This window comes from Lipotes vexillifer, unplaced genomic scaffold, assembly GCF_000442215.2.
Source record: "Lipotes vexillifer unplaced genomic scaffold, Lipotes_vexillifer_v1.1 scaffold630, whole genome shotgun sequence".
Taxonomy (NCBI): domain Eukaryota; kingdom Metazoa; phylum Chordata; class Mammalia; order Artiodactyla; family Lipotidae; genus Lipotes; species Lipotes vexillifer.
Genome location: NW_006783793.1, coordinates 101,931 through 114,133, shown reverse-complemented (window position 1 = coordinate 114,133; position 12,203 = coordinate 101,931). Strand labels below are relative to the sequence as shown.

The window sequence follows — 12,203 nt, the reverse complement described above, 5'->3', positions numbered from 1 at the left end:
TTCAGCTCAGGAGCAGCATCAGAAGTGACTTTCACAAAGATCACTTGAAGGCTGAGTTGCGTGTGGACAGGAAGGTAGCAGAACTGAAGCAGGGAACTGGGTTGGGAGGCTGTTGTGACAACACAGATCCAAATAAGGCAGTTGCCATGACAAGAGGAGGGACAGATACAAGAGATGGTAAAGAGATGGGAGTCTAGTCACAAAAGGACAACAGTGTATGATTCCACTAAGATGAGGCACTTCGAGTAGTCCGATTCATAGAGACAGAGAGCAGAATGGTGGCTGCAGAGTCTGGGGGGAGCGGGACGGGGAGTTAGCGCTTAAAGGGGGACAGGGTCTCTGCTGGGAAAGATGAAAAAGTTCTGGACATGGATGCTGGTGATGGCTGTACAACAACGTGAATGTACTTAATCCTATAGAACTATGCACTTAAAATGGTTCATTTTATGCTGTGTATTTTACCACAATCTAACAACAACAACAACAAAAACCCCTATAGCATTCCAAAGAATAAATGAGAGAGAGAGGGTTGACAGGCGTGGGGACCCACCAGAACTGGGGGGGTCGAGGGGAGGGTTTGGACTGATCCCCAGGTGTCTGGCCTGGCTGGCTGACGGCAGCAGGGTGAGGGGCTGGTGGTGGTGGAGAGGTGACTGCCCTCTGGGTTGGGCACGTGAAGCCTGAGGGACTCCAGGAGATGCGCTCAGCAGAGCACGAGACCCTGCGAGGGTCATCAGCTTATCACTGGTAGCTGACCCCACTTGGAGATAGCCCGACGGGGGAGTGTGAGATGTAAGAGGGCAGCGCCCAGGGGCACAGGTGGGCCAAGAAGAATCCGTCATCAGGGAGAATGAGAAGGGGTGGGGAGAAAGGAAGGAGCCAAACCGGGACAGTCTCGTACTTGTCTGGCCGCAAGGAGCAGGGATGTATTCGAGGTAACTGAGTGCAGCGAGGGTGTGCGAGGAGAGGGTGGGCCTCGTAAGGATTGTGGTGGGGCGGGGGTCTCATGGGACTCCAGCAGGAGCCGTAGCGGCCCAAGACTGAGGGAGCAGGGACTGGGCTCTTCTGGGATGCCGTGTTCCCCATCTCTCAGTCCCATGAGTTCACCCCCCAGATCTCCCCACAAGAAGGACCAGCCCTGCCACACCTAGATTTTGGACTTCTAGCCTCCAGGACTGAGAGACAATGAATTTCTGCTGTTTAGGCCCCTCCGTTTGTGGTACTTTGTTAGGGCAGTCTCAGGAACCAATACAAATGCTAAGGAATGAAGGGGCTCATTCAACCAGCTCACTCTTTTTTATAAATCCAAGCCACATAGATCACTGACTAGCCACTCAATTGGCTGCCTTTGAGCCAGGCACCCACTCTGCCCAGTCAGCTGAGGTAGGGATCACATGCTATACAGCATGGCTGCCCCCAGAGGTGCCCCTTGGAGGAGGGCAGTGGGGAGACAGCTCTCTCGGGAGGAACAGAGGACATCTCAGGCACTCACTCTTGTGTCCCTGGAGCCAATGGAAGAGAGAGGCTCAGGCTTCAGTGATGAGGGATCATGGCCTAAAATCCCTTCAGCCAAAGTGTCTTCCCAAAGAGGAGACAAAGACAGAGGAGGTTTATGAAGAATCAACTTTGTTCGTAAATCCACCTCCCTTCACTGTGGCTGAAACAACAAGATGGTATAACTGGAAAACATTCATTTGAACTTGTGACTCAGCTCTTCCTGACCTCAGGGAAATGCAGTCCATAAATCAAGATACCTCTCCAGAGCCTCCTGCCCCAGTGTCCCCCGGGGCAGATGCTGGAAGAGCCATTAGCACAAGTGACTGCACCCACCTCCCGTGAAAGATCTAAAAGTGCATTCGGTACTCCAGGAGCTGCCCTGTCTCAGAGCTTTCATTCCTGAAGCTTCCTGATGGATGACCTCAGCCCTTGACCCACTCATTTTTACTAACCAACCTGCCTGGTTTTACTTCCTGACACAGCTTGTAAATTCTACTATTTTCATATTTAGCAGAAGCTTAAGGTTTCTGCCACTGAGAAGCAGGGAGGCCAGATGTGCCATTAGTGTAAAATGCACAGGATTTGGAAGACTTTTTAATTTATTGAGCTGTCCTTTTCTTTTCCTCACCAACTCTTACTCAGGACCCAATGTGTAAAGCAGGCAGCAGCGGCGCGGTTCTGCCTTGGGCAGCCTCATCACCCCTTCCTGCCCATCCCTCCCCTCTTGGGTTCCCAGCCCTCCCAGATTTTTCCACGTCAAAGAAGGGGAGACAGAGGACCTAAGAAGAGAAGGGACTTGCCCCAAGTTCCAAGGACACTAGAGCAAAGCCCAAATGTGCTCATGCCCTCCTAACACCTTTACCAAGCACAGGACTAGGCACTGGGGCCATGAGGACAAGACACATGTCCTTACCTGGCGAACATTACAGACAGATGATAGTGTATGGGGGAGCAGGGGAGGGGGGCGGAGAGGCAGCGGCCCCAGCAGTAGCAGTGGCTGCCGCAGCCTCATAATAATGTGACTAATATTTGTGGAGCTGGCGTTGACCACGCCCCAGCCCCAGGCTGGACGTGATTTTCAACTTTTTACTTTAGCAGCTGAATCCTTTCTTCAAGAGAAACCTTATGTGGAACCCTCCATAAATCAGACAGTACGAGGGGTGAGCCCTGTTGCTTAGCCTCTCCTATTTAACCCCATGCAGGGGCTCTGGAAGAGCTTTCTCAGAGCCTGAGCTCTCCCCTGAGCACAGTTTAAAGACCACCCAGGGGGATAGGTTACAAGCAGAATTTCCGGGTCCATTTATGCTTATTTTACAGATGAGCAAACAGAGGCCCAGAGGAGGGGAGGGATTCAGTGAGGGTCACCCAGGGAGTTACCACCACAAGTGGCACACCAGCCAAAGTCCTCTGAATCTCAGGTCTGTGTCCATCTGTGACACCTCTTTTACTAGGAAACAGGGGCCTTTTACTAACAGCTATAAAATACCATCTCTTCCAAACCATCTTTTTTTCTTCTTCTTCTTTTGGCCATGCCGTGCAGCTTCTGGGATCTTAGTTCTCCGACCAGGGATTGAACCCAGGCCCTTGGCAGAGAGAGCGTGGAGTCCTAACCACTGGACTGCCAGGGAGTTCCCCCAAGCCATCTTTTAAAGCCGAGCTTGCAGTGGGCTCTGTTAACGTGGTATTTTCACCTCCCTCCTGCCCTGTCTGTCCCCACCTCCAGTTCTTCCACATCACTGACCACAGGAGAAGAATCTCACCTTAGAGAAACTGTCCCTGGGAGCCAAGTAGATGAGTGTGGCTTGAAGCTGACAGCTTCATAGTTTACCTTAGGAGTTCTCTGTTCCTCTCAGCTTATTTAATGTGATGCCTCATCACTCTGTAATATTCACAGGACACTTGACATTAGAAAGGGCCTTTTAAATCCTTTGAAATAGGAGTTTTAAATTCATCGGCACCGTGGAGTGTGTAAGCGGAGCATTAACTTTCCTGTGTGCACAAAGATGGAGACTTCTTCAGGAAATGTAATGATTGCATCCCTCGGGGTGGCATCTCTGGAGGTAGCCTGCTACCCAGCCCCATCCCTCCTCCAGCAGGCCCCATAGTTGCCACCTACCCCTCTCTTCTTGCTCATTCCCAGCTCCTTTTTTCCCGGGTGGCTTTGACATGTATTCCTCTCTCCCGTGTTCCCTTGTACTGGCTCGTCCCTTCTCCAGGGTCTGTCCATGACTCTTTCTAAGGGTTTTAGTGCAAACGATCTAAGAAAAATGAGTCAACCGGCCAAGGTAACAAGCATGGGAAGGTCCTAGGGTTCCAAACCTTTCCCAGCTGGTTCTGTCCCCCAGCCCCTTCTTGTGTGAGTCTGAATGGCTCCCCATATGACCCAGAGGTGAATCTAAGGCTGTGTTTTCCAAACGTTGTTCCATGAGATTCCAGTTCCAGGAGCAGTTTCTCAGAGACATGTGTTCATGGTCCAAAGGACAGGGAAGTTCTGCTTGTACCCTCCCTGTCTTGGCGACTGACATCCGTTGTGGGAAAGCAGACCAAGAGTTTTGAGAAGTCAGGCAGAGTAGAGAGCCCTGTGCAACTTGGTACAACCCAAGACCTGTTTGAGCACCAGAAGCGTGTTTTGCAGCCCATCTGAGAGATGCTAATTCGGAGGTGTGTCTGTGAGTTGATTCTGGAAGCCTCTGAGCCCTTCACTAGGGTCCTCTTGGCCCTGGGATGGAGACCACAGGGCCTCTCCCAGCTCCACTCAGGAAAATCCAAATTAGGTTATTCTCTGAGAGCCATCAGGAAGGGGTTTTTTTCCACCTATACCAGAGCATTGTCAGCTGCTTGTGCTTTCTTTGGAAGTAAATAGAAATGAATCAAGCCGGGTCGGGGGGGCCACTTATGGTCTGAACATTGCATTCTTGGGGTCTGGTCAAAGGAAGACGTCAGACCAAGCTGAGCCATTCTTAGAGAAAAGGATGGCACTGGCCTTTTCTGTATTTGGGAAGCAAGTCCTTTCTTATCAAGCCAGCTGTCACACACTCGGATTTCTCCTACAAAGAGGCCCACACATGCACAAACTTATATTAATAACACGTATCTCTGCTCTCTTTCTGAAATGGAGGCTTTTTCTGGTAGCCTAGTCAACTTTGGTTTTTGTTTATTTTTAATTACTTTGTTTCAAATGAACAATTAATCCCAGCTTTTTGATTGATAAGTTGGTTATCTTTTCCTAGGTTTTGTTTCTCTCTACTCCGGGAAATTCCATGAGTCATTTCACAGATGAGCCCCGGGTTTTGTTTGTCTTTGTTTCCATTGGGGTCTAAAACCACAAAATGCTGTGAGGAAGGTGATACTGATTGTATTAGTTTGCTACAGCTGCCTTGACAAAGTACCACACACTGAGTGGCTTAAACAGCAGAAATTTTTTTTTTTTTTTTTGCTGTACGCGGGCCTCTCACTGTTGTGGCCTCTCCCGTTGCGGAGCAAAGGCTCCAGACGCGCAGGCTCAGCGGCCATGGCTAACGGGCCCAGCCGCTCCGCGGCATGCGGGATCCTCCCGGACCGGGGCACGAACCCGCGTCCCCTGCATCGGCAGGCGGACTCTCAACCAGTGCACCACCAGGGAAGCCCCAAACAGCAGAGATTTTTGTCTCAAAGTTCTGGAGGCTAGATGTCCAAGATCCAGGTATCGGTAGGGTTGGTTCCTTCCAAGGGCTGTGAGGGTCTGTTCCAGGCCTCTACTCCAGCTCCCGGTGGTTTGCTGGTAATCTTTGGTATTCCTTGGTTTGCAGAAGCATCACCCCCATCTCTACCTTCATCTTCACGTGGTGTTCTTCCTGTGTGCCTGTGTAAATTTCCCTTCTTTATAAGGACATCAGTCTTATTGGATTAGGGACCCCTTCTCTGGCATGACCTCATCTAAACTTCACTAATTACATCTGCAACACCCCTCTTTCCAAGTAACTGTCACATTCTTACTTGGAATGTGGTTCTAGGTTACTGAGATACAGGGGGTTAGAACTTCAACATATGAATTTGGAGGGGACACAGTTCCACCCATAACATCAACTCTATACATAATAACACATTTCATTCTGCAGCATTTACAAAAGCTCAGGGCTGCTGCCTCACCCTTTAGCCTGTCAGCCTCAGAAACAAAAGCTGAGAGCTCAGCTCACATAGGCTGCAGGACAGCTGGGAACTGGCTTAGACACAGAGATGCTAGCAGCTCCTGCAGCAATCTGACACTGTCCATTTTCCAAGAGAAGAGCCCAGAATGTCCTCAAGGTGGTCTGATTGGACCACCAATGGCAGGTGAGAACTGGAATTGGGTTCATTTCAGTGAAAGACTTCCTGCTGTGTGCACAGCCCTGAGTCGGGCCCTCCAGAGAATGGGGTGGAGCAAACCCAGGCCCTACCCATGAGGAAGCCGCAGGAGGCAGACGTGTGAGCTGCGTGCAGAGGTGTGGGTGCAGTGCCGTGGCCGTGATGAACTTGGCTCAGAGAGGGGACACTGAGGCTTCACAGAGGAGGTGATGTGTGAGCTGGGCTTGTCATGTTATCAGACAGTTCCAGCCAAGCTGGGGGACAGAAGGGCTTAGGGCCCCATTGTGTCTCCCGGGTTAGGTGACAGGCAGTGTGGTGTAGTGGGGAGCACTGGGGTCCAGTGACAGGGGTTCTGAGTCAAGCCCTAGGTCATCCCTCAGTTTCTTTGTTGATAAAAAGCTGTTAGTTAAAAGATTCAATATACAGGGTGTGGCATCAGGATTGAATGAGTTCTCAGGTGTGAAAGTGTCATGGTTATGGAAGTAGCAGAGACAGGATACAAACAGGTGTTAGGTGTCATCTGTGCCACAGAGAATACGCAGTAGCCTCTCGCAAGGAGAGCAGCTGGGAAGTGGCAGACCTGGACTCCCACCCCCTCGATCAATCACTTCCTCCCTCTGAGCCAGCTCCCTGGGGGGTCAAGTGAGACGTCTGGACCAGGCAATCTCCTTCTGGCCATGAAGTTAGGTGACTCTATGAAAAGGTGCCTGATACAATGGCTAGAGCCACGTGGGCTTGGAAAGCCAGCAGACTGGGGTTCAAATGGTGGTCCTGTCCCCTCTTGGTAGTATGATTTGTGTGAGTCACTCAGCCTCTCTAAGCTCAGTGTCCTCATCTGCAAGACGGGAATAAATGCCCACCTCAGAGGTTAAATTAGAATGTCCTTGGGAATGACTTAACGCACAGCTTGGCCTATGGTAGTAAAAGTTAGCTATTACCGTCAGCTGCTTCTTGTGAGGATTGAATGAGATGTTGTAGGGGAAGGGCCTGCATGCAGTAGGTGCTTAATTAACCATTGACACTTCCCCCGCTTTTAAGATCAGCCTTGGCAGAATTTCCAGCGTTCATGTTTTCCATCAGGGCGTGGGGTGAAGGGTGGAGGGTTGTACAGAAAATTTTCGAACTATTTGAAGAATAAAATAGTTTTCAGGCACTCGTAAGCCATTTATAATCACCTATTACTTGTAACTAATGGCCATGCCAATTACAACAATTACAAGTCGTTAAATTGCAAGCCCTCAGGACTTTTACCTTGCAAGGTTTATGAGAGAATTAGTCCAACTTAATACAGGATTCCAGTATAGTAATTATTATCCTGACAATTCATAAAACATGCCCAGGGCTCCATGTGAGTGATAAGCATCTATTTGCTCTGAGAGCAAATCCAAGAAGGGTCTTTCTAAGAGTTTTCTCTTTCTGGTGTAGGTCACAGATGGGAACAGAAGGTTCTTCTACGATGTCGTACAGACGAGAACTGGAGAAATACCGTGACCTGGATGAAGATGAAATCCTTGGAGCCCTTACAGAAGAAGAGCTGAGGACCCTGGAAAATGAGCTGGATGAGCTGGACCCTGATGTGAGTAGGCGCTAAAGGGGACACGTTGTCACAGTTGCAAGGACAGCAGCCATCACCACCTAGGGGGGAGGGGTAGGCCAACTTCCCGAAATACCATTTCCCCTTTCCCTCTATGACAATAACATTGGAGTAACATTGCCTTTACAGGTGTGTGTGTGAGTGTGTGTTATATTAGTCAGGGTTCTCTAGAGAAACAGAACCATTAGGAGATAGGAGATTTTATATATATATATATATATATATATATATATATATATATATATATAAAGAAATTTATTATAAGTAATTGGCTCACATGATTATTGAGGTTGACAAGTTCCAAGATCTGCAGTTAGCAAGCTGGAGACCCAGGACAGCTGGTTCTAGCCTGAGTCCAAAGGCCTGGGAACCAGGAAAGCTGATGGTATAGTTTCAGTCGAATAACTGGCAGGCTCAAGACCCAGGAAGAGCCAGTGCTTTCAGTTCAAGTCCAAAGGCAAGAAAAAAAACAAACCACAAAAGCAATTACCTAGCTCAGAGTAATCAGGCAGAAGGAAATTCCCCCTTTGTTGGTAGGAGGATCAGCTTTTTTGTTCTACATGTATTCAGACCTTCAACTGATTGGGTGGGGCCCACCCACATTAGGGAGGACAATCTGCGTTACTCAGTCTACCAATTCAAATGTTAATCTCATCTAGAATAATGAACATACCCAGAATAATGTTTGTCTAAACATCTGGGCACCCCATGGCCCTGTCAAGTTGAGACATAAAATTAACCATCACAAGTCCACTCCTAGTCAACTTGGCACCCATACACATCTCCTTAAACCATACTTATCTCCAAATAAAGACAGTAACAAGGTCATAATTCTGCCTAACATGATACAACTATCCTGTGTATAACCTGCCAGAAGAAGAGGTAAAGTCCTTGAGTAATGTTTACTTTTCTCCTTGATCTCCCGTAATTTAATGCTATGATGTAAAATTAACAATACTTAGATACCACCATATAAAACCAATACATCTTGTGTTTCATGTTAAGAGAATAAGAGAGGGAAGAAAACAAAGATTTTTACTTAATACACATATATAGACTCACACATACACAAACATGTTCATAAAAATATACAGAGGAAATACTCATGACAACACTGTCCTCGTTTCTCTAACTGGTCACGTGGTCATAGCTGGTATTTATAACTACCTTCTTCCACTGTCCATTCTGTACTTCCCTTGCCTTCAGCAACCATAGCCTCAGCTGGGTGTGGTTCTTTGCCTGGCGGAGTGAACCTAGTTCCGAAGGGCCTGGACCATTAGTAGTCCTGCCTGGATTGAGTTGTTATAGTTTTCCATTGACTCTAATCACAGGTCCTGGCAATACTAAGAAAGCCCTAAGGAATCTCCTGTATTACAGACATACTCTTCTTTACCTCCCTTGTGGAGCAGCAGTCTGATTTACCCTTGGTAACGAGGACCAATCACCCCAGCCAGTACAGAAACTCCCTCTCTGCCTATTCATTCAGAGGCATAAGGAGCCCAAAGGCGCAGTCTTAACCTCCAATCCAATGGAATCGCTGCTATGTCTCCTAGTGGAAGCATTCCTCCCTTTGGAACTAACTGAGACCTGGAGGCCAGCAGAGCATCAGGTCACAGGAACAGGATGCACAACTTTTGCCGGTGGGTCACTAGGGGTACCACTGGTAATAGTGAGGGGTGCTACTCCCATTTTCTGGACCCGTGAATCCTGGCCGTGGGAGAAGCGCCATGTATTGGACTCTGGTTCAGAGCATGTCAGGCTCCTAGAGACCCTTGCCCCAGTCCTGCAGGGTATTACCACCTAGCTGTACTGCAACTGAGTCTGCAAAAGCCAAGTCTACCGTTCTGTCAAGCCAGCTGCCACAGGATGGTGGGGAATATGTGTCAGGTAGCACATATAAGTGTGTTTAACACTCAGAATTTGCCTCTGCAGTGAGGTTACGGCATCACAAGGCAGGAGGCTCCCTGGTCCTGTCTGTGGTTTGGCCAGTCACCATGGAGCTGTCAGCAGAGCTGAGGGAGGTGGCTGTTTCAGTACACCCCGGCCAATGCCCAGCTCAGAGAAGGGAGAGAATGAATGTTACTGAATTAAGTGAATTTCCCATTTGATATATTTTTAAATTAAAAATGGGATATTTCATGCCTTTTTAAAAAAACCTGTCACTGCTCAACCCTAGTTTAACAGTGATCCATACAAGAAAACACTACTTTACCATTTCACTAACCCTCAAGTAATGGCAGCTAGTGTAGAGGGAATGTAGGTTAGCAGGGAATATGCAGGACTAGAGGTTAGGTGTCCCAGGTGCAACCCTGGCCCTGTCTCTTACATTCATGTGACCTTGCGCCAGTTGCTGTCCGTCCCTAAGCTTCAGTGTCCCCATCCATGAAATAATGGAGTTGGTTGGTCCCATTCAAAGCTAAGCTTCCATGAGTTTATAACCTGGTCTTATCTCCGGGTTTGATTAAATGTCTTCTTTCTAGATAACCCAGAATCCTTGTTGAGGGGTGCTGGGTCCTAGGCCGCACAGAGTGACAAGCCCCTCCAGCAATGTGTCCTCATCTTGCTATTCACGACCCCCGTTGCCTGCCCCCCGACCCCCGCCAGGGGGAGACGGTCCCTGAAGTGAGGCTGCTGGGGTTGATTAGAAGGCAGCGTTGGCGGGCAAGCCTTGGGTTCCTCCTCCCGCTGCACCATCGCTTTCCGTTAGCCTGGGTTTCCATAAAAACGAGTGATGTAGGGAAGAAGCAATCAAGCTTCCAGCTTTAGTGCTGTAAAGTTATTCTGTTCTAACTCTATCCTAGATCACCGTTGTATAGAATTGCAAGAGCAGATAGTTTTAAAAAGTGAGAACTAAAGGAGGATGTAGCTATTTCTAGTCAATTCAGTAAACATGACTCAGTTACCTGCCATGCGCCGACCCCTGTGCGGCCATCAGCAGGGGAGCCTAGCGGGGATTCTGCCCTTCAGGCCCTCCATCCAGTGGGGAGCGGGCATAATAAACCATGTCCTAAGTGGGAGCCCTCAGGGAGAGGATTAATTCTTTTTGGTGGGAGGTTTCACAGAATAGGTGATACTGGAACTGGGTCCTGGATTTTTCAAAGTCAAGAATAAAAACAAAGAATTCTATGCTGAGTGAAGGTCACAAGCAAAGGCTCATGTACAGCAAGTAACTGGGGATGGGGAGTTTAGGCGTGGTTTCTGTGGAGGGCTCGCTGAGCCTGGAAGGGGCTTTGGGCTAGATATGGGGGCAGAGGGGTGCAAGGAAGACTAAAGAGCTTGGACTTTTCTCAGCAGAGGCCCAGGGAGTCCCGAAGGCAGAGAGTCAGTGGACTTGCTGACTAAGGACAGATGGACTGGAGGAGATGCTGGGGAGATGGGTGAGAGGTGGAAGGGCTCCCATGGTAGTGAGAGAGATCTTTCCTGAAGATAAGGAAGGGCCCCTGCCCCTCTCCACAACACTTCTGCCATCTTGCAGAATCTTTGCTGTTTTCAGGGTGAAGCACAGACTCCCAGGAGCCCCCAGAGCCTGCTGCCTCTGGCCTTGGGGCTGTTGGAGTTGCCCTGAGCCCCTGGATGGGGGTGAGTTTAGATTAGGCTGTGGCTACAAATTGGCTAGGTGATGACAAGGGTCAGAGCCAGGCAACAGTCCTGGGAGTGGGAAGGGGGCAGATGGAGGAGCCCTCTCAGAACCGGGAGTGGAGCCCCTAAGGACTGCTGGAGCCCCTAAGGACTGCTTGAGCCCCAGCTAGGAGCTCCATTTCACTTCTAAACTGGCAAATGGCCTCACCCCTAATATCAGGGTGTCTGGCCCTAGCAGCAGATCCCCAGGGCCTCTGTACCGTCAGACAGCCAGCTGCCCTGAGCCCTTCTCACCGGTGATTAACAGGAAGGTATGCGTGTGGACACTGGAGGGCTGGAGAAGCCGGTGAGGTGCAGAGAGCTGACTGACTTGCTCAGCGTCACAGCACCAGGGCATGGAGACTCAGATTTCACACAGGCTCCAAAGTGTGGCACCTCCCCCTCTGGCAGGAGGAAGGTACAAGTGCACTTGAATTTCAGAGTAGGGTTGGGCAATCCGAGACCTGTGATCCTCGTAGCATTGTGGCTTCAAATGGACATTTTCAAAGCCCCCTTTCTCTCTAAGTTCAAGAAAAAGAGAAGGGAAATCAGAGCAAGGATAGGAGATAACGGAGACCAGTGGGGGTTTTGTCCCCATCTAACAATTAGCCCTTCACTGAGATGTCTCTGTTACCTGATTTGCAAGTCAGGATGGGAGTTTTGAAAAGATCTAGTGGGGCTCCATCCTTTCTGAGAGCACAAACATTCCAGCTCGAGTTTCACCTGCCCTCAGCTCATGTTCTGAAATCACAGGGAGAGGTCAAAGGTATGCAGACCAGGAGGGGCCTCCGAGCCTCTGGCCGGGAGGGGATGCAGAGACCAGCAGGTGTCCAGCTGTCCAACTTACAGAGCAGAAACTGAGCCCAGAGAGGGGAAGGAACTTGCTGTGGTCACAGGCCCGAGCAGAACCAGCCCAGGCCCACTGCCCTCTCTCTTATACCCTGTACTCCTCCTGTTTTAATTCTGGTTTAACAAGTGCTTATATGGCACTTTTCATGTGCAGACACTGTTCTTGGCACTTTGAAAATATTAATTCATTCTACTGTCATCCTAATCCTATGGTGCAGGCACTGTTATCATGCCCATTTTACAGATGAGAAAACTGAGAGGTGAAGTAACTTGTCCAGGAAACTGAAATGAGGCAGTGGCAGAGCCATGACATTGTTCTAAA

General features: G+C 49.2%; 1 protein-coding gene across 1 annotated transcript in view; it reads left to right on the top strand.

Annotated features, from left to right (window-relative positions):
• The first annotated feature begins 7,276 nt into the window (after window positions 1-7,276).
• TMOD1 (tropomodulin 1) overlaps window positions 7,277-12,203 on the top strand; it is a 58,722-nt gene continuing 53,795 nt past the window's right edge. The window contains exon 1 of the mRNA XM_007456383.1: window positions 7,277-7,396. Within this exon, the coding sequence (XP_007456445.1) occupies window positions 7,277-7,396 (120 nt within the window). The remainder of the gene's footprint in view (window positions 7,397-12,203) is intronic.